A 23556-nucleotide genomic window follows, 5' to 3' on the forward strand; every position below is an offset into this window, starting at 1 on the left:
ACGGGCCGTCGGGCCCGTATGACTGAACGAATAATATCTTCTCTGCTATTAGCAGGAAAGTAAAAGTGTTTCTCCCGTCAGGCCTTCCGGAGCGCCGATGTACGATGATTTCCATTCTTTCACTACCGTCGCCTTTGCATTTGCGCGTTCTTTGCTCGCTTCGAAATTTTAGCGCTTGTCTATCGTATTGATATTCTTTCTGAATCTCACCAATAGAAATAAATTCGCAGCCTAAGAAACTGGATATGAATGACGTCCTTTGCAATCCCGACGTGGCAACCGAATGAACTTGAATTAGCGGAGAAAGTGACCAATCAGAATCCCTGCGGTTCGTCACGTGACTTCCCTACAACAATGGCGGGAATGCTTCGAGTGGGACGAGTATAAAAGTTTAAGAATGGCGGTGATCCTACAAGTCGAGTTGTCGATTGTGAACCTTTGTACAGACAGCAGGGGAGATGCGGCTGCCGATAGCGAAGCTGTTGTTGGTGTTCGGTAAGTGGTTGTTCAAACGAGGCACGAGAGGACGAGGATTACCTGTGACGAAATGGCAATGAAAACGCGCCGCCGACGAAAGAGGCAGAGAGCGAGCGTTCCAAACGGGATTTATTCAAAGCGAAGGAAATATATCCAGTGCAGCGGTGACTCGGTTTTACCCTGACAAAGAGGAGATGAAGAAAACAAAAAGCAAAATGATTCAAGACATGAAAGCGAAAGTGGATCAGTGGGTCAACGGCTCTTGGGCCCCGTTATCTCGCTTTGCGTCGAGGGCCTCCTCCAGATATCAGATGTCTCTTCTCTTCCGAATAATCCTTTTCGCAAAGTAGACTCTGAACTTCTCGAGAACCTTCTTTATGCTACTTCCGTGCGCTCGATACATCGCAAAAAAAAGTAGAGACAAGTTTCATGCACATTCATGTATGACTGTATAGTCCATACGTCTGTATTCATATGAATATGCTTTTACATATTGTGAATATGTAGTGTATGCATATGAATGAAGTCATAAGAGTCATGTTCAGTCATTCAATTAGTTTGAAGTTAGCCAAACCACATTAAAAGAAGTTCGCAGTATTTTTCTGGACAAATAAACTAGAAAACTTTTTTCGTGATTCTAATGAAAGAGAAATTCATTTATTACAAATTAAAAACCGTTCCCGAGAGTCAGCTGATATCAAAAATGTCATTAGAATACTTAAATATAATGCACATTGAATTATTCTGTGAAAGTTAATTCTTCATTGAGAGGATTTCTGAAAACAGGTTGTACGTACATCCCTCACTATCAAGAACACGTAGAAACTACTATATATATATATATATATATTATATATATATATATATATATATATATATATATATATATATGCTTTAACCACCTCTGAATAATGGCAAATGCCCTGTGCACAGTATTTAGTACCCATCATAATCAATTGACATTAAAGCTTTTTTTTTTATACAAACCACTTTTTATATAATTTTCGTTCCTTTATTCATATATATATAATATATATATATATATATATATATATATATATATATATATATATATATATATATACACACATATATAACCTGATCCATTTTATGAAGTATGGCCCGGCATAGAAATAATGAACATGTCAGGAATTAGAGGACAATGAAAACTCCAACATATCTTAAGAGAAGCGACAACTTGAAAATATGTTTCCTATCTCGTCGTAAAAGCTTAACGAGACTTTTATTGACATTCGATTAATAGTTTATTGAAGTCTCCAAATTTGTCGTCGAAAATGCTAGAGAAAAGACTTCCCGACTTGACAGGCTTCACTGAATTCATAAATGAAAAAAATAGACTTCCGATCAAAAAAAGGACTTTAAAAGATGCGTAATTCTCCAGGGCTAGTCAAATTTGAAGTCTCGTTTAAGATATTTGTGAATGTCTAAGACTGTTTGTACGATCTAGCATATTTATTTTCTGTGGTTTGCTAGATGGGCGCGTATGTATATATATATATATATATATATAGATATATATATATATATATATATATATATATATATATATATATATATATTTATATCTAATGTGTTTATTGTTTATATGTATATATATATATATATATATATATATATATATATATATATATATATATATATATATATATATCTTTATCAATGCAGTAACCCCTCGATATCACTAAGATCCTCATGAAAAAACCAAGTATACTCATCGATAATCATTTCCTCAAAGCTCATTCAGACACCGCAAGAGGAGCCAGATAATAAATGAGAGAATGCCAACTGCTACTTCCTGTCTTGTGGCCCAGCGACGCAAGACAAATGGTAAACAATCAATAATGCGCTTCGCCTAGCCTTGCCTTCCCAGGGCAGAGTCTTGGAATAACATTTGCATGTCATTGTGTGCCGAGCCTTCATCGCTCTTGTCGCTTTGCTCATTTTCAGTTTGTTTTTCGTACCCGGTAGGATATAGCGTCGTGAGATACGTCAATGAATTCGATCTGAGTCGATATAAAAAATTGTGTGAAGTATATTATAATGGGCATTTCCATCAATAGTTCTCTTTATATGTCAGTCTTAAAAAATTCCAATTCGACCGCAGGTTGTATCCGTTGCAATTTTCGATTTATTCTACTTCTTATTATCACCTTTTCAATGAATTAATCTCAATTTACCCCGCTCATAAATCCTTATTTAACCCTGATGAAACCGACCCCCTGCAAGTACAAGACCAGAATCCTGGCGAGGCAGTTGAAAGTAACTGGCAAATTGACCTTGTGAAGAAACGTAAGTCATCGGGTTTTTAATGTGTAATTTACTCGCAGGAGACGAGAGATCGAAAATCCCGTCAATTTGACGCCATGATATTCCTAAATTCTGACTGTCTGGGGATTTTCCAACTAACTCCAAGTGGCAGCAGACATTTGCGGGTGTGGGCAGTCGGGAAAAGCAGATGACGTCAGTGATGATTTAATTTAATATTTTTCCAAATTATAATCTAAAGAAGATGCAGAAATCAAATGGTTCATGAGTTAAGGAAGTGTGAAAATAAGCCGTTTTGTGTAAATCAGCCACCACCAAGGCGGTCGTCATTTTCATTGACGACATTTAACTTTTATTATTTCAAACTGTTTCTCTCTGCAGCCGCATCAATCCTTGGAAGCCACAAGACAAACATCATTAAACAAATCTCGCCTTCCTCGGATGTAGCCGAGTAAACATCTAACTTTTTCTTCTTCTCCTTCTTCTTCTTCTTCTTCAACAAACTAAAGCAGCAAGTTGTGGATCGTTTTCTGCTTCTTCGTTTTTTTTTTCGTAACAAAAAGTTGCTGACGTTTGATACCGAAAGTTGCAGATGTTTCGCCTTCTATAATTTTCTCCTGTTTATCATGTCATATATTATCTTGCAGTACTTAGTTTCCTCCTCATCTAACCCCTGCTCCTCCTCCTCCTCCTCCTCCTCCTCGTCTTTACCGTGACTTGCATCTTCCCATCATCACCATCTTCGCAATCATCTTCCTCCCTGTAGCAATACGGTCTCAGGGTCGGTTACTCTTCCTCCATGTACGACTTCCCTTTTTTATTCGCCCTCCGTACTTTCCCTTTCGGACGGAAAGCGCGCCAACTGCTGATGAGTGTTCGTCATTGAGGATCCTGGAGAGCTTGAGAGCTTAGGAGACATTTGCCTGAGATCTCGTCATTCTGAGAAGCAGAATAAGTGAGTAATGGCAACGTAACAGATGTCTGATCTTAGCTCTCATCCCTTCATTTTATTGTTGAATTTGTCTTCGGTCTTTCTGCCAGGCTGCGTTCCAGCATTTATTTGAACTGAGAAACTGACTGAAGATCTTTTAGTCTGATTCTCAAAGCTCGGAAAGTGACAAGTCTCGCGATATGTAGTCACAAAATTGTCGATAATAGAAGACAAGGGTATTCCATGTAATTTAATGAGATGGCGCCATTTTGGGCACATGATTATTTTCGAGTCTTAAATATGTTTTTGTGTCTTTCACGTCAAAATTTTGATTTTCGGATTCTCGCCGTATTTCTGCATTTTCATGTGTCCCCGAATTGGTACCCTAGTCCCACCACTCCCACCCACAGAACAAAATGAAAAAGTTCAACAGTTGATTGGTTTGCACGTTTTTATCGTCCATAGGTGGGAGAATAAGTTAAAGGAGGAAACGTTAGATGGGACCAAACTGAAGAGAGAAAAAAAAAAAACAATTAACTCCCCTACTGACAAAAGGAGGAAGAGCACTATTCAACTATAACATTAAAGGCCATTTGAAAACAAAGAGGGGGGAGGGAGAAGGGGGTCTCTCTAAAGAGGCGATTACTCGCCCCGAGGCAAAGAAATTAATGGCATATTGCAAGCGATGAAGTCAGGGCCATTAAGACCATTAAAGCATGTTTTGCTTGTGCGTTAGGATGGCCGTTTGCTTGCATGAGTATGCGCGCGAGCCTATTTGCATAGACAAACAAACTCGTCGTAGACGAGCTCTTTGCCTTTTCGCAATACACATTGAGATATTATGAATGTATGTATATGTATATATATATATATATATATATATATATATATATATATATATATATATATATATATATATATAATGTGTGTGTGTGTGTGTATGAATATACTCTTATATCCCTCGATCTCCCAACCTAATTACTTATCTACTTCTCTTCTTCTAAGTATACAAATAATATCCCAGACAAGGAACAAAACGGAAAGATCGCCAAAACAAGAGCCAAGACTGAAGTCGTACAGAATCCGTCTCGGATAGACAGTTTATCACAAAAGTCAAAATGTATCTCCTGTTTTTTCAAATATTACTTGCGATCCTCTTGCTTCGTGTCATAGGTGAGCATTTTGAATTTCAAATCACCTGATGAATTTAAGCAGTTCCTCAAACGTGCCATGTGAAGGATAAAAATGCTGCCTGTTGGCAGCCATCGGTTTTGTTTTACAGCTGCTCCCTGGAGAAAAGTTGATAATATATTATCTAATAGTAAAAGTCAGTGGATTCCTATAGCTGTAAGTGCAGAAAATACTGCGCCTATTATATATCGGTTTCATTTGTTAAATGCTGCAGTCGTTTCTTTTCAAGCGACATGGAATTGCTCATCTCATTCGCATTTCAGCAGCAGCATTCCATTGCAAATGTTTGTCAAGGATCTCCAGAGCTGGATAAACAACGAGGCACCATAAGCAAACTCACTCCTCTCCTCTAGAGCAGCTTCCTTTGCACATTAACTTGGGTATTTTCACTGAATTGCAAAGGAGGTGTCACAAGAAACCCCCAATCTCTCTCTCTCTCTCTCTCTCTCTCTCTCTCTCTCTCTCTCTCTCTCGTTCTTCTTCCTCTTCTTCTTCTTCTTCTACAACTTGTGCCTGCGAGGAGCGGCTTGTACTCGAGGCAAATTGTTCCTTCGCTCGTTGCAGAACGATAATGTCGATGCAGTCATTACTTTAAGTACTCCGAAATGCTCGTAACATCGGTAATAACGGGGCTGTTTTGAGGGAGGATAAGCAAACAATCCAGTTGAATCTCAATAACTAAGGAAATTAGAATTAAGAAAAGAGAGAGGACAGAAACGAAGAATAGCAGAAACAGGTGATTATTTTCAAAAAAAAAATGGCCGTCCAAAATTATATTCTTATTTAGAGAGATTTCGCTACTTGTGTAACATAGCTAAAAAAGAAGCAGAAGCACCCTTTCTCGTTCGTTGCATATACAAGATGCCTTCTTGTTCCATACCTGAATTTCATGTTGGTATATATATTATATAATATATACTATAATAATATATAAATATATATATATATTATATATATATATATGTACAGTATATGTCTGTGTTAATATAGCTAAAAAAGCGACCCTTTCTCGTTCGTCATGGTTGGTATATATATATATATATATATATATATATATATATACTATATATATATATATATATATATATATATATATATACACGTATATGTGTGTATATAACTTTCAAATTTCTAACTACAATCTTAAACCTTGTTCCCGCAGCGTCATTTTGCCTTTTTTTATTCTTTTATTCGTTAAGTAGAATCAATACTTCACAGAGAAATATTTGCAGTTTATTCCTAAATATGTCAAGAAAATCTGAAGAAAAATGATGTAGTTTAAATAGTAAAGAATTCCCCATGACTTGACATTTTACTCTCTCGGAATTTTAGCGGCAGAATTATGAAAAAGACAACAACCCCCGCCCCCTTGCAAATCTCTCTCTCTCTCTCTCTCTCTCTCTCTCTCTCTCTCTCTCTCTCTCTCTCTCTCTCTCTAGTAACATTCTGGAATTCCAGAACCAACACTTAATCACGCTGTTTTTATCACTTCTCGTTGTCAAATACTTTTAGATTAAGCTGCGTGGAATGATTTGGGTATTCTATCAAGGACTCGAGTGAATTTTTCATCTGGTGGAGCCTTCACGCCCGTCAGGGCGGGGAGGGGAATGACGAGAGGGGTTGTTTTACTGCTGTCGGGAGGGAAGAGATCCTGAAGTAGGCGTGCGGGAGCACTCTAACAATGGGGCTTCTCAATTAATGCTCTCACTTTCACTCTTCGTAGGAAATGTGCAATTCGGAGGAGAGGGCACGTTCGAAGGACCCTACATGTAAAGGTGGCTTCTTTTTTTTTATTCTTCTTCTTCTTCTTCTTGGATGAGCTCAAGAACTCATCAAAATCGGCTTTCATGAAATAAAGCTTTTCTGATGGGTTTTTGTGAAAGAGATTGAAATGTGTGCCCGAAAGGTGAAAAGCTTTAAACGAGGACTTGTGGAACTGAGCGTTCAACAGAATGCTTATACGGGCGTTCGGTGAATAAAGTGAATAAATGAACGTTGAATAATGGGGTTCGTGTCCAAATAATCTTCTTTATTATAAAAACAATCACTTGACAAGTATACTCCTCGTAGACAGATCCATATGAAAAAGTCATGAATAAACAAGTGAGTTCCTAAACGTGCAATTGCCAAAAAGGGAAAAAGCACTTTGTAAATTATCTCTCCTTACGGTTATCGTATAAAAAAAAATTACCCCTGTTTATTCAGTTCATAAAATGAGACAGCGTAAAAGATTTGCGTAGGACCATATCTCAAGAGAATTAGGAAGGCGTCTGTTTGTTTGGTCATGGGTGTTATACAAACACACACATATATATATATATTTGTGTGCATGTGTATTACATATGTGTGTTACTCATTTTCACATCAACTTTAATTCATATGTAGAAGCAGTCAGGCTCTTTCATGTTTTAATTCAGGCATAGATTTTTAAGCTAGCCAGTTCCGTCCAAAGTTGAAAGAAAGATTATTCTAATATCTCAAAGCCATTTTCGAAATATATAAGACTTGGACAAACAAACACGCGAGAAACTGAGAATTCCTTTTAAGCCGCGATTAAATCTCCAACGAAAATAGTCATGACTTATCATAACTGAACAAACGTCTCTACCGGACTTCTCTCATCAGGCACCAAAAATACGAGATGACATGACGCAATGACTAAGCCAGACCACAGGCTCCAGAACTCGTCATTTTATCTACAGAAGAAGATCTGTCAGGATGCGGTCTCCAGGATAGACTATAGTCTTTCAGGAGGGGTCTTTGGTGGCTGCTTGGAGTCTTGCTTCATCTGCACCGCAAAGCCGCAGCAGATGCTTTGCACCTCAGGGTCACTCACTGCCTTCGCATTGTCTTCGTCAAGAAAGTGAATGTTACGATCTGAGAAGATATCACGGCGCAGTTCTTTTGTTTTTTTCGTTTTTCGTTCTTCTATCGCCTCTGATTCCTCTCTCTCTCTCTCTCTCAGAGCATTTCTCATTCCTACCTTTCGAGAGGATAATTGTTACCTGACCTCAGATCTACCTTATCCAAACATGAGTGACAGAAAATACTGGTGGTAAACTCCTTTAAAAATGAACGCTTGTCCCGTCTTCGTTTCTAAGTTAAGGCTGTTATGAATATTACTAATATTATTATTTCCGTTATTATTAGGTTCTACGACCAGACTACAAAGACCACGTTAGTTAATAACATTTATAAAGAAAAGCAGGGAAAATATGAATGGCGTCATGGTATCAAGCCAAAAATCCATTGGAGAATAGTACGAGATAGTTCACATGATCGGAAGTGACGTCATATTCCTGGGGCAAGGATAAACGCCGGGATGGAACACCGGTCGAATAATACATACCTCTCCACTCCTTCAAGGTCACGGCGAGAGCGTCCTTGTCTCGACCCAATTGAATTGCGCTGAGGGCGCTTCCTCCTTCGCTCGGAGATGCTCATATTTCTTTCTCAGACGCCCACGTAGGATGCTGCTGCTGCTGCTACTTCTTTGCTTTTTCTTCCTCTTGGGCACAGCGTCCTCAAACCCACCTTAATCTCTCTCTCTCTCTCTCTCTCTCTCTCTCTCTCTCTCTCTCTCTCTCTCTCTATCTCTCTTTCATTATCACCATCTTCACTCCCGCTCATTCAGCACCACTTCTTCATTGTTTTTATTCATTGCTTATAAATCACACTCTCCCTGATTCTTTCTCGTTTTCTTTGTCTCTCTTCCAATACGGAATTCTCAGAAGCAGATGTAGAATGTTGAACACACACACACATATATTCTAGTATATATATATATATTATATATATTATATATAATATATATATATATGGTATATACATATATATATATTATTAGTATATATATAGATAGATATATGATATAGATATATGTGTGTGTGTGTGTGTGTGTGTGTGTGTGTTCTCTTCGTTCATTTCCAGCTAAAATTCATTTTGCATATTTATTTATGCGAATATTTAGTTATTTTGAAAATCACTTTTGCAAGATAATGGACTTTCCAGCATTTCCTCAATAATAATAATATAATAATAATAATAATAATAATAATAATAATAATAATAATAATAATGCTTTATTTTACTTTGCTTGCTGCGTTAGTGTATTAGATGCATAAAAGCCTACTTAAATTTTGATTGAACTCCGCCGTTTCCGGACTTCACATTGTTTCGTCGCTCTCTCTTTTCGTCGTTGTTTGTCGTTAGGTGAAGCACAGGCTCTCTTGTTCGAGCGTGCAGTGCAGCCCGTAAAATTTTGATTCAAGCAGTTTCTCCCTTTATTTAACCTTTGTCCGTGCTTACGTCTTTTGTTGTTGCCAGATGTGCAAGCGTTCACTCCGTTACTCTCGTCTATCTTGAAAACAAATGAGGTTCTTTATTATCGGGCGAAGTCTGTCTTCAATGTTTGACTGGATATTCGGCTGTCAGGTCAAATGATGATGAACTGACTTTTCAATTCCTTAACGTTGATATTAAGTGTTCTTGTTTACAACATTTACCAATAGAGTTCTGGCAGGAATCGCATCACCATGCTTCCCAGACAATTGGCAGTTTATGGCGAGGAATTACGTACCACGATGTTAGCTGTGAGCGCAACATTCACCTCGAGTCATTACTTTCTTTTTCATTCTAGCTTTCGCTGTTTTCATGCGAGGCAAAGTATCTTCATCTGTGAGAGAAAAGGAGAAACATTCGTATCCTTCACCCAGTATATTAAAATCCTTCTCATCGTGGAGTTATCGCAGTGAGCAATTCACCGAGATATCCCACTCGACGCTTGAGACGGGCGGAGAATGCCAAGAAGGCCTGGCGAATGGCAAGTGCCAGTTTTCCTTCGGCAGGTCCCATATTAAGATGATGGCACAGTCACTGTCGAAATCCGATGAACAACTAGTTGGCTTTCGTTCTTTCAGTTTGTGTTTTTCTATTAAATGCGCCTGTCAGTCTTTCCTTTTGCCCTGTGGATATGAAGGAGACAGCTTCATTCCCAGAGGACTGTGGAGTATGTCTGGAATATATTCTGAGATTAATCTAAGAGAGAGAGAGAGAGAGAGAGAACTTCCCCTTGGGCAAACGCCAGAAGATGTAAAAGGCATCATTATCATTCTCTTTACACCGTGCCGAAACCTTCATCATAAAAATCTAGGAGTGTTGAGAAAACCCGTCTAACTTAATGGGCTTTCTGTTCAAAGCTGTTTTGTCGCGTAGGAGTTTCAACCTCAAGTTACTGTTGGTTGAATCTGCGAGGTATTTAATGTGCGCGCCTCCGTCCAGGTTTGCTTCTTATTTAGTTACGAAAATTCAAGACCAGAGCAATGCATTCGTACGAAAACTGAAATTGTACTAAACCAAAGAATCCAGTCTTGAAAGAAAAAAAAACTGTAAGAGAGAGAGAATGAAGTATGAGTTCAATTTAAAAGGAACGCCATTCACTAAAAGGGAAGATGCATAAATAGGGTCTGGATGTCGCTGGAGGTGGACTGGACTGGTTTAGAAGAAGAAGAAGAAGAAGAAGGCCAGCGGTCTGACGGGACCGTTATCGTTCTAGGTCACAGCTGGAACATCACCCGCTCTTCTTCTTACCTCCGGGCAAAGAAGAACTGGAGATGCTCCGCTTTATGAGTCTAGTTTCATCTTCGATTACTTGGCATTCCATCTGCGTCCACCCCGCCTGGTCAGGTTTCGCTGGCTTAGTTTCCTTTCGAAACGTTCGCAATGTGCATCCCTTTTTTTGCATATGGTTTCATTTTACTTCCTTATTTTGTCTACGGATTTAATCATCTTTACCTTGATTGCCATGCCCTTGAAGAAGTAACATAGGCTGATATAGAAGGTGTGTGTATTCCCGACACTACACGCATGTTCCTATATGTATACATGATATGGGCACATTTACATACGAAAAGTAAGGATGCCTCTTCCCCAAAGGCATTGCTATCCTATATTTCCGTGCTCAAACGCGGAACTGGGTTGCCTCCTGACAGAAAAAATGATGTCAAACGAAACGAGAGAAGTTCTCATGCGACTGCTGGCTGCGTATCCATTCTTTACCAGAAAAAATAGAAAACAAGTGAAAAATGCGACGAAGTTTCTTCGGCGTAAGCGAGTTTTCTGTATAGCGTATAATCAAGGCCACCGAAACACATCTATCTTTCGGTGGCCTCGGTATAATGCTGTATGAGCGGCGGGCCATGAAACTAACCACGGCCTGGTAGTGGCCTATTCTGTGACGTTGCAAGGAGCCCGATTATGGCTTTAACCTTAAATAAAATAAAAACTTTTGAGGCTAGAGGGCTACAGTCTGGTATGTTTGATGATTGGACGGTGGATGATCAACATCCCAATTTGCAGTCCTCTAGCCTCAGTAGTTTTTAAGATCTGTGGGCGGACGGATAGAGTGCGGTCGGACAGACAAAACCAGCACAGTAGAGTTCTTTTACTGAAAACTCATCAAGATCCTGATTTTCCTGACGGGCGAAAGAGAGATATAATGTCATTTCGGCTTCGAAATCAGAGGAAATGACTTGACCATTGACGTGAGATACGAAAAAGAAATAAAGTAACTGAAATCCAGTGAAGGTTCTCTGAGGACGTGATACTAAACATTGTCAGGAAGAGGTCTTGGCAAGCTAAGGTGGTAGCAAACATCCCTCGAGCCAGTTGAAGATGGTGTTAACAATACTAATGACTTTACCTGTGATACCTGGAGATTGTATCGGGTTTTAGTTCACACTCATTGATAATATATAGAAACAAAACAATAATAAAACGAGTAGAAGATAAACATACAAAGAACTGAAAATAATTGGAAGGAAAAGTATGAGATCGAAGGAAATGAAATCCAAACAGATAGATAAAAGAAAGAGCGAAGAGGATAAGCAGAAAAGAATAGGTTACATTTGCCTACTCATCATCAGCGTCATCAGGCCCTCCATACTAGGTCAGGTACCTGGACGGCCTTGGCTAATTCCATTGCACCTACCAGGGGTCGAAGTTTACATTAAGTCAGTTATTTGTTTGTGGTTATTTTAAATCATCTATGTATACTCTCGTTTCTTTATTATTGCTCATTTCATTAGTTATTCTGCTATTTACCTTCGCCTTCACCTTACTTGACACGCTCCTGCATACCATATATATATATATATATATATATATATATATATATATATATATATATATATATATATATATATATATATAGTTTGTGCTTGGGTAAAAATTGAAGAATGTCCATTTACGGTCTCACATATTATCGCACAAATGTAAATTTCGAAACATCTAACGATATCGTATCCATTTGCCACTAATTGATACTCGATCTTGAAAAACATAAATTCATCAATAAGACGGTAATCATTTCCAATTGGAAACATACGACCTCGTGTGATATTTCACTTATGTTTCCACTGCTGCATCGACGTAGCGAACAATAATGTTCAACTCTGTTTTTGTATGTGAGCTACCTGTATTCGTTTTGACCATTCGCTTCCTAGAAAATAAGAGCTGCTCTTACCGCCATACAATGCTGAGACAAAAATGGACTTTGCATTTCTTGTTCCTTAATTTTCGAAGGTCAGTGGTCGTCGCCGACCGGTGACCTCGCGCGTGAGGCTATAAGACTAACTTAGCCCTGATTAAAATATGAACAATATCCTGAACGTCTCCTTCACTTCTTGCTTCTAAACTTCTTTTTGTTATCTTCGCAGGGTGTGTTGGAGTTAGCTGGGCTAACAACGGATATGGCTACCTCCCTCCGGATATTCCCTTCCAACCGGATCCATCTGGACCCGACGGTTCATTTGTAGGATTCCCGACACCGCCCCCCCGACCAACACCTCCCCCGCAGCTCACTGTAAGTACAAGGACAAGCACAATTATTGTTCTTACCTAAGAGATGCAACAATGAACCCTCACTCGTCGTAGTGTTTGAGGAAACAAGCTGATATTTATTTATATTCTTGATTACTGGCAGATTCCATCAAGGCCTCCGACTCAGCCTCCTACACGCCCACCAACTCAGCCACCTACACGCCCACCAACTCAGCCACCTACACGCCCACCAACTCAGCCACCTACACGCCCACCAACTCAGCCACCTACACGCCCACCAACTCAGCCACCTACACGCCCTCCAACTCGGCCACCAACTCAGCCACCTACACGCCCACCAACTCAGCCACCTACACGCCCTCCAACTCGGCCACCAACTCAGCCACCTACAGGCCCACCAACTCGGCCACCTACAGGCCCACCAACTCAGCCTCCTACACGCCCCCCAACTCAGCCACCAACACGCCCTCCAACACCTCCTGACGACCACCATCATCACGATGATCATCATCACCACCACCACAGCGACGACCCTCTGCAGTGGCTCAGAGACTCGGTCCCAGGAGAACCAGGTGACGACTACCCGATCTTCGGATGGCCCATCCCTCAGACGGCGTTTACCTGCTCCGGAAAAGTCTCAGGTATGGCATTGCAGCCTCTCTCTCTCTCTCTCTCTCTCTCAAGCGACTATTAACCTTTTCCAGTGCTGTTTGCATATTCCTTAACATTTTCAAGTTTCATCACAAGCTGGTCACCAGTTCTATTTATTCCTAAGGTTCATTTCAATCAAATATCATTAGTTTTATTTGTCGCTTTAACGACTTTTGTCCTTTGCGGTGGTGTTTTCATTTTCTATCTTCTCTCTCTCTCTCTCTCTCTCTCTCTCTCTCTCTCTCTCTCTCTCTCTCTCTCTCTCTCAAACGAAACACAAGGAAAAAGAACAAAAGAAGCGTTATCATTTTGTCTCAGGTTTCAACAATGCTATTTTCTTTTCCTTTTTCTTCTGCTTTTGCATTTAGCGTCAACTCCTGCCTCGAAAATACATGATGAATGAATGAAAATTTGCCGTACTAGGAAAAGCAGCCGGGTCGTTGCAAAAGCAAAATGGTTCTTTCTGACCGAATAAAGCTTACCAAACTCCGTGAAATATATATATATATATATATATATATATATATATATATATATATATATATATATAATAATATATATATATAGATATATATATATATATATATATATATATATATATATATATATATATATATATATATAAGACAGAGGCCTTATTTGATGCAATGACGTCATGAAGAGAACGGTATAGGTTACAGGTTCATCATTTTAATGACCAGTTCATTATCAGTCTCTCTAATTTCTTTGTCTCAACTCATTTTCCTGTTACAGCGGACTCGACACTATGGGCGTACACCCAGGAAAGAAATCTATAGATATTGTCAATGGTCGCATTAACGACCTTCGTAACACAATAGTTCTTCGGTACTTTCCCGTCCAAAGAGGAATCGAGATTTTGTCAGCAGAGATGATAAACTGCATATCTCATATGGCAGGACGATTCAAGGACGTCTGCATGTAAATAACCACTCGGCACTTAGTAGAGGACTCCCGGTCGTCCTTAAAAGGAAGGCGAATAACAAGGAGTCCTACCTGATCCTCTTCTCCTTTCTTCCACTTCTTGAGGAGTCCTACCTCATCTTTGTCTTCTTTCCCTCCTTCCCGTTCCTCAGCAGTTTCCAGTTGTAGCACTAAGGACCGTCTGCTAAGAAAAAGAATCTGCCATTTTAGTAACAACGATAATAATTATTCTTTTACATTTTCATTCATCTACCCAATCGTCTTGTACTTTTGTTTTTATTCCAGTCTTGTACTTCTTTCAGTGTGATTCATATTTTATCAGCTGTTCACTTGATATATCAGGGTTTTATGCTAAGAGGAGAGGGAGAGAGAGAGAATATTGCCCATTGCGACATGTTTAAATCTTGGCGAGGACCCATGTTTACTTTGACTGTTTAATGGAGGCAGTGGCCTCAAACACACTAGCTAGTCCACCGAAGGAGATGCCTTGAAAAATAATCCTCTTGCAAGAGTTGATCACTTAATCCAATCTCTTTATGAAAGAGCGAAATGGCCGGAGAACAATGCACAGAAGCCGGAAATAGCGCGCAAGCAAAAAAAAAAAAACAATGTTTTTGTAAGCGCTATAATAGCGCTTGCGTTTATCGCCTTGACGCTATATAGTTCCCATGGAGACGTCATTTTCTGTTTTTTGCAAACAATAATGGCAGTTGATATTGTTCTTTTGGCTGAGAAGGGTCAGGATCACCAAAAATATCCCATCAACGTATAAGATAATTAACTGTGACCCTGGGAGAGATTTTGAAATGGTTTGCGTATACCCACACGTACACACACACACGCACACTATATGTATGTGTATATATATATATATATATATATATATGTGTGTGTGTGTGTGTGTGTGTGTGTGTGTATCATACATTCATACATAAGAGAACTCAAGTCTGTGATTTCTATACAGAAGTATACGCAAAGATACGACTCCCATTTACGTAACTTTGAGGGAATCCACAAGAGCAGTCTACCAATAATGGTGCAAAGACTGGCAAACAGACGCTCCTGACTACGACTGAAATATATAAGCAAAGGTATAGATAACGTCATTGCGAGTTAAAATGACTGTAAATCAATACCCGTATGATTTGTCTCTGTTTCCATACGTGCGCAAGAGAGAGAGTAGATCAAAGGAGAGGCAAAACTAAACCTAATTATCCCTCACATTGACCTATTCATGTGCATCCATCTTTGAAAGCCTTGTTATAGCGTCATTGTCAGCTGTTTTTTGCCCGTCCCCCTCACCCCCCCCACTCGGCCCTCCCTCCCACATACCCCCCCAAGTATTAACCCTGTCATCCCGCCCCTTGCACAATGCCGTTTCGAACACAACTTTCAGATTTGTGTTATTCTTCTTCTTCTTCTTCTTCTTCTTCTTCTTTTTCTTCCATACCATCATCGTTTCCATCATCGTCGCCGTATACCTGGTAAGTCATCCATCATCTGCGACCTTATTTCAGGTCTTTTTATTATCTTGGCCACGCTCTTTTGAAGGCTTCAACGATAAACTTTCTCTCTCTCTCTCTCTCTCTCTCTCTCTCTCTCTCTCTCTCTCTCTCTGAATGTAAATTTCATTAATCCAGGTAGCAACTGCCATTCCTTCAAGATAAGTCAGTTAAACGTAGGTGGAGAAAACCCGAAAATTTAAATTTTATGTTCGATATTTGCTGCTTGATGGAACATCTTCGTTTGAGTTCGCAAATTTATGGCTCTCGCCACGAAAAGGTACAGCATTATTTCAAAGCTGTTGTTTCTATGCTCAGTGCGTACTGCAGTATGCCCTATCACAAACGTTAAGTTGTCGCTCATGCATTGAGCAGGTTTCGGATAATCTATTCTTCTTGGCGAATATGGAGAGAACATTTGCATCATAACGGGAATCATTTTAATGACTGAATAATTTATTCCAGTTTAAGAATATATTTACCTCGAACTCACTCGAGGAAAGAAGGAACTTGAAAGGGAAGCTACCACAGCAAGACTCAAATCATTGTAATCAGCATTGTGGTACAGGAACACGATCGGAAGGTTTATAAGAGATAATCGTAAGAATCCCACAAACAGATGATATTGTCATCATAAGCCAATGATCTTGATGCGTATAAAAGATAAAATTGGTGAAAATTCATATTTAAATGAAAGTATTGATACATTTTAATCTTTAAGTTTGATATAAGCTTCATATTTCACCTGCAAAAAAAGGGTAGCAGTATGTTTTCCGCAATAAGAAAAAAATATGGTAGCAATCATGTTTTACCACATACACTTAGGTTGCGAGGTCTTTCGGAATGGCATTGAGGAATTTACGCAAAGGAAGACTAGTAGTTACAGACAGCATAATTACTGCCGGTCCTATAATCGCATCCGAGGAGCAGACACCCTCTGTTTGACATTACCATATTCATAGATCCGCTTAGCAAGGCTCTGAGTTGTTATTTAAAACGTTAGAAAGTACTTTTATGATTTCGTTAATAGGGTATTCGCGTATTTTACGGTTCTTCAATGTTTAATGAGGATTTTAAAGCTATTTTCGTTTCTATAAGCATTTTTCCCTTTCTATATTCTGTTCCTCTTTGAATTCGATTTGGTTAACTGGAACCTAAGAGACTGGGATATCTAGAATGCGTTCTAGTGCACAATTCTCTTCCAAGATTCCCCTAACCCTTTGGAAAACATTTCATGTCACTAAACACATCACCTCGTTAAAGAAGAATTCCCGTCTACCATTCCCATCAACTCATGCAACCAATTCCCATCTGCGATTCCCATCACGTCTCAGAGCCATTCCGAGAAGATTCCCACCTGGCGACCGAAGCGAAAGGAATGGTCTCTCTCTCTCTCTCTCTCTCTCTCTCTCTCTCTCTCTCTCTCTCTCTCTCTCTCAATCGTGTAATTGAGCGGAAGGTTCAAGGCAATATCATATGCAATTATTATGATGAATACGATTAATATGCAACAAGGAGAAGGTCTAATCCTTTTCTACTTTTTCTGATTCTTATTCTTCTCCGCATTCATCACTAGTAAAAAGAAAACCCACCGTCTTCATTGCCATACCTGACTGAGGAAAAGATAAGTACCTAATTAAGGAAGGTTATGTTTGGCGCCGGTTGTGCGCCAGCCTGCGTTAACACCGGATTTAAAGAGAAGTTGATTTATGGCCTTCTACCCATTTTAAGATTCTACGCCCTATTACAAAACATTGTCAATTACTGCTGATGTAGTACGCAGCAGTATTATACTGTTTATAGGCCGTACACCATGAAAAAATGGACGAATTAGATTTCATCTATATAAACTTATCTGTTCCAGATTTCCTTTGTAAATAAATCAAGAAAGGCGTATTTTAGAAATGTAATGCCCCTCTTCCGGTAACCATTTCGTAAACAGTGACAAGGGGGCAGAAGATAAGAAAATAAGCCATATGGTCGTGTTTATAGGAACGTCTGTGTTGCAACGCAACAGTGTAATCATTCTGTCTGCCTGGTAATTTATAGTAGGTACACGATGCTTACAATGGCACGCAAGGAAAGACGGAACCTTCCCCAGGGTGCAGCAGCGACCTTAGTTGGGGGATAGTTGTCCCGCGGATGGGGCACGCTGCTGCACGAAGCCAAGTTGTTTTGCGCCGTTCTCGTCCCCTGGTTCTCATCTGATCATGATCTAGGAAATCTTCCTATCCGCAGAACTAGACCTTTCGGTTCAAGGCAAACCTTGTCCTTTTTTTTTTTTTTTTTTTTTTTTCGTGTAGTCCTGTGAAGAGCTACCCAAACAACGCTTGACGATGACTTAAAAATAAAACGAATCTTGTATTTGAAGAGCAAAATGCAAGGAAGAACGAATGGGCTGAGAGACAAAAATAAACTCATAAAGAGAGAGGGAGACGGGTTGGGGTGGGGTGGGGTGGGGGTGGGAATGCCTAAACTGAAACGTAAGATGTGAGGGACTTTTCGTCGTCAGCCGCTAAAAACTTGATATCATCACTCAAGCGTGGTGGATCCTCAATGCTGCCCTGGTCCCTTATTACCGCCTCTCTGCCCCTGCCGTCACGACAATTCAGGGACGTCTCACGCTCGGGATCAGGGACACCAATGTAGGGTCAGGGTCGGAGTTTGAATCCCAAGGATAAGGGACGAGGATTTGTAACTAACTGGGTGACCCTGACGCAAAAGTTGCTCCAAGGAAAGTGAGCTAGATAGTGAGCGTGACTCCGAGGGTAAACTCGTAAAGTTTCGGTAAATTTTAATTGCCGCTTCTGTCCCGACCGTGGCGTCTTTCTTGTCAGAGGAGAAGGAGCGCGGCGGTGAGCTCAACTTTGACTACTGATGTTTCTATCTTTGTGTGATTTCAGAACAACTTTCAAATTACATCGTTTATACATATTGATGTAGCCCACTCTTGGATCATAACTGATGAAAGATATCCTATCTGAAAAGAGGGAGAGAGAGAGAGAGGGAGAATGCGCAAATTTCCAGGGCACGCAAGTCATTTTCATTCCCTAGTTCAAATTCATATTTAGTCTCTGCTCTTATTAACATCGAAGCCAACTCAGCTTTTCGTTTTTTAAAATCTTCACTCGCAGACGTCACACTCGTCTACTGAACCTTTTGGCTTTACGGGCTGCTGAAGAGCAAGAGCACGTGCCAGCATAAGGCTGGCTTAATCTAGCATCACTTTTTGGCTTGCAGGAATCGTTTGTAGGTGGCACTGAATTACCTTGTTATAAAACGCGGTGTGTAGCTATATATTTATTTTTGTTGTGTGTAGTACAGATAATCCTTGGCTAACGAAATCCACGTTTAGATTTTTAGATTTTGGCGTCGCCCAGCCCGTGGATAGCTTCGTTCACCATTATATGAATGTGCTGAATAGAGGTCCGTTTGTCGAAGCTGGGAACGGTACTTGCAGTCTCAACTGCCTAGCGTATTATCTTCATTTTTGACGTATAGATACTGCGTGACTTTTTTTTTATAACAATTGACAAAAAAATATGCACGTCGCGCCAATTGACCTGTGACCATATTACAGTAGCAACAAACACATCATGGTCAAGAAGTCCGTGAAAATTTGTAGCTGTAAATTTAAGAATGAGCTGCATGAACATTCCGTACTGAATAAAATTGTCATATTTAGACAAGAAAAAGATTTACATTATCGTTATCCGCTAATAAACTATTAAATAGAAATAATACCTTAATTCAGCATGACTTAGAAATATTCTAATTTAAAATTGGTTTTTTCCGATTTAAATTGCTCTCTCCTGTAGATGATAGAGAAAATTATAAAGTAAAACAAAAGACGATTTGCCTCTTGGGTTTTGAATCCTGTGTTTGGTTGCTCGCTGTTTGTGTCTGTTCTGTGCGCTTTCTCGCCCTTTATGGAGACCCGTTTTGAAATACCATCGTCTGGGCCGCATTTACGACTGTAAATCAACAGTTGTGACTCGTCTGTTCTCTTTTATATGGCATACGAGAGGTGCATTGCTCGGGACCTAGATAGACTGTCCCTAAATGGGCAAAGACGGTTTCATCCGTGGCCATGGCAGGCAGCGTGAAAGTGAAGCAATTTAGATATGGAGGACTTCGGAATATACCAGTTCTTCAGAAATTTTACGAAAAGTACCAGAGAATCCAGGATAACCTTTGACCCTTAAGGATGCCAACACTTCCCCCACCCACCTTCCCGGGCCGCTCCCTCCCCCTTCTCCTGAAAAGTAGAACACAGGACGAGTGAAAGCGAAAGCATTCTGCAGTGTCCCACAATCAAAAGCAAACTAGTATAATGCAAGCAGCTGTCAAGGACAGATGGGCTTTCCAAAACAAACAGGTGGCCTTTGAAGGAATTCTTTCTTGTCGCAACACTCCGGCTGGTTTTCTCTCTCTCTCTCTCTCTCTCTCTCTCTCTCTCTCTCTCTTCTCCCATTTACCACGATTCGCAACACAAAATAAAGTTTATCGGAATCTTTTAATTCTCTCTCTCTCATTTACCATGATTCGCAACGTAAGAAAGTTTGTGGTAGTCTTAATTCCTCTCTCTCTCTCTCTCTCTCTCTCTCTCTCTCCAAAACACACGCGTTGAGAAACCTTAATCTTTTGTAGCACTAATACACGTGTAATACTCGTGCCAGCGATCCTTTTCATGTCTTTATCCGCACTACAAGAGGGCTAATCCTCACCCTTGCCAAAGGACGCATCCCCATAACTTCTGATGAACAACCGTGATAGTAAATGTCTCTCCCTATAAACCACTAATGCCTCTAAAACCACTTTTTTTTCCTTCGCGGTGACCCTTGGTGACCCGACACGCCACGGAACCTTCAAATGGCCGCATATAAATGGCTGTTAATTTCAGGCTATGGGACACATCAAGAGATAATATGATGTTGTGGCGGTCCTATACCTTATCCTTTTTTTTTTTTTTTTTTTTTTTTTTTTTACCTGGGGTAGAAGGTGGGTGTGATGGTTCAAGTGCATAGAGGGGGCCGGGTGTTGAATGTTGATTCTTCTTGAATTATCGTCACCTCTGGCTTTATGATGATAAGGTTATTATGGTGTGAGATGATAGGAGTCGTTTGACGCGTGGTAGCATTTGTGGAATCTATTATCATCTTTTCTCGTATTTTAATCAGTGGCATGAGAAAGTTTTAAAAGCTTGCAGAGATGGGAATATTGTTTCAAATGCCTATATATTGTAATTCACTTGATTGCAGAGCGATAGATTTATTGTTCTAGCCTGTGCCTGAAAGAAAGAATGAGGAAACAAACATGAAAGATTTTGAATGTTCATCTTAGTCCAAAATGAGTTCTTTTAATTGTCGCATTCTCATTCCGTTCATCAAAGGTCCCATTTGATTTTTCTGATCTGATCATTTCATCATCTCGGTAACAAACACTGATCTTGATTTTTTCCTCTATCTTTTGAAATCATTCCTACATCTGTAAAACCGCCTTCCCTTCTCGTTCCCAACAGGCTTCTACGCTGACCTCGAGACCCGATGCCAGGTGTTCCACGTGTGTAACCCCGACGGCTTCGGAGATATGACCGGCATCAAATTCCTGTGCCCCAACGGCACCATCTTCAATCAGGAGCACTTCACCTGCGAGTGGTGGAACCAGGTATCCTGCGGCAGCGCCGAATCTTTCTATAACCTCAATAACGAAATCGGCATCGTTCCCGAAAACAGTCCCTACAGACCAACACCTGGCTCTCCTTCTTTCCAAGTCCCAGTAACAGTGGCGTCACCAAACATCATCCGTCCTGAGGCACCGCGACAACCAGCACCACAGCCCGCCCCTCGCCCACGCCCTCGCCCTACGCCCGGCATCCCAGCTGCTCCGCAACCATTCGTCCCGGTGCAGCCTCAAACTCCAGTTCAGCCACAGCCACAGCCGCAGCCGCAGCAACCATCATTCCGCCCGCAGCCACAACCCACCACCTTCCGGCCATCACCAGCTGCCTCTCAGCAACAGCCTGTGGCGGGGTATCCCTCTCAGCCCGATCCCCCGAACGCTCTTTACACCACTCCCGAGTGGGGAAGAAGGCAGAACTAAAGGAATGAACGAAATCCATCGCGACGAAAATAGAGAATGATAGAGAGAAAGAGCACGTCAGCAAACACTTCACTTTTTATTATCGAATATGAACTTACTGAAGCCGGACACTGAAGCAGGTCTCGTGTTGGCGCTTCTTGCAGACTCTTGGCTTTCTTCAGTCCAAAAAAACTCTCCGGAAAAACAATAGCAAACCAATCTCCACTGAATAGTATTATTTTGTCTCTAAACTCTACTTGTTAGTTTCCAGCGTTACCTGACATTTCCTCTGGGATGCGACCGATGGACATACCTCACCACTTCCCTTAGACTTCAACTGTAAATTTTTATCTCTCATTATCCTCTTCAACAACGCGATTGAAATACTCTGTTTGACTTCGTCCCCTCACACCCAAAATTTTATATGCCTGGCCTGGTGCCACTGGGCTAAATTAACACTAAACTTCAAATGTATAAACAGTTGTACACAGAATCTTTGTAATTAAACTGATACATATTTACACATGATCAAAGTGACGGATTTATTCGACACACAACAAAATACATTGCTCCTCGACTCTTGGAATGTCAGATGTTGGTTATGGGCAGTTTCTTTTCCCTTCGACTTTACTATCGATTCATTTGATCTTGTAACGAGAGGTCTATACTGTCTTTGTGAAAACAAACGGGGTTCTAATTCCTTTTTACTTACATTCATGAATAAAAACTGTGATAAAAAAAATATATACAAAACGAAACGATTGTCCTGGTTTGACTCATCGTGTATAAAGGAAAGATATAGCATATTTTTATAGCACGTTTAAGGATAGATACCAGCGTATGATAAAGATTCCAGCAGTTGTCGGATGGAATTCGATACGATATTGAAGTAATGTATCCATAACATAAAAAATAAGTACGGTACATCAATATCATAAAGACTTCCACAGAAGGTTAATGAAATCTAAAAGAAATGCTTCCTGCTATGTCTGATTGGATTGTGTACAGTGCTGGGAGTGCTTGTAATGTAGTAACAATATATAGTCAAATAAATCTTGAGTTACGAAAGTTGTCGTTTCATTCCAATACTCCTAAGTTGTCGTCTGTCCCCTCCACTAATTATCGCCCGTTTTTCTGGAAAAATTTTTCTCCAAAAGATACTGATTGTTGTCATTAATAGTTATAAACACCTGTTTAAAACAGTGCCACCTAGGATATAATTATATTAATTTTATCAGATGCAAACAAATTTTCCTATTATGCAGTATGGTGCAATGTACAAACAATACAATGTTCTAAAGAAGATTCATTCATTTCTACTCAACCACAGGGAAGACTTCATCTAGCAACAGCCAATCAGAAATGAAATTTTAGTGTGACAATTCACTACCCAGCGATAAGACTAGTGGAAAATGGCGTCGCCTGAACTGGACTAGAAATGAGAACCATTACCAAGCACTGGTTAAAAATTGCATCATTGCCATAAGCTTCCAACATAACTAATATACACTCGTTTAGTACCAGGTAGTCATGTGGCTATTTTGCCCCTCATTCAATCATCTGTGCAGATGTATCCGTTACGGCTGCTTTAAACACAGCTCCTCTGCAGCGGCTATTGTGAGTGTTGCAACGAGAGCAGGAGAGCATTGTCAACAG

General features: G+C 40.1%; 1 protein-coding gene across 1 annotated transcript; it reads left to right on the forward strand.

The window, feature by feature from the left end:
* Positions 1-358: 358 nt before the first annotated feature.
* Positions 359-22968, forward strand: LOC135204077 (protein piccolo-like). Its single transcript, XM_064234062.1, has 4 exons — positions 359-495; positions 12601-12746; positions 12867-13365; positions 21341-22968. Exons 1-4 carry the CDS (start codon positions 459-461, stop codon positions 21919-21921), a joined length of 1263 nt encoding a protein of 420 aa, XP_064090132.1. The 5' UTR covers positions 359-458; the 3' UTR covers positions 21922-22968.
* The last annotated feature ends 588 nt before the right edge of the window (positions 22969-23556 follow it).

The sequence above is a fragment of the Macrobrachium nipponense genome, chromosome 44 (assembly GCF_015104395.2).
Source record: "Macrobrachium nipponense isolate FS-2020 chromosome 44, ASM1510439v2, whole genome shotgun sequence".
Taxonomy (NCBI): Eukaryota; Metazoa; Arthropoda; class Malacostraca; order Decapoda; family Palaemonidae; genus Macrobrachium; species Macrobrachium nipponense.

Bases quoted from the DNA above. Each gene is read 5' to 3' on its own strand.
- LOC135204077 (XM_064234062.1), top strand. From the start codon at position 459: ATGCGGCTGCCGATAGCGAAGCTGTTGTTGGTGTTCG. The intron at 496-12,600 runs GTAAGTGGTTGT...TTATCTTCGCAG, and splicing joins GAAGCTGTTGTTGGTGTTCG to GGTGTGTTGGAGTTAGCTGG. The intron at 12,747-12,866 runs GTAAGTACAAGG...GATTACTGGCAG, and splicing joins CACCTCCCCCGCAGCTCACT to ATTCCATCAAGGCCTCCGAC.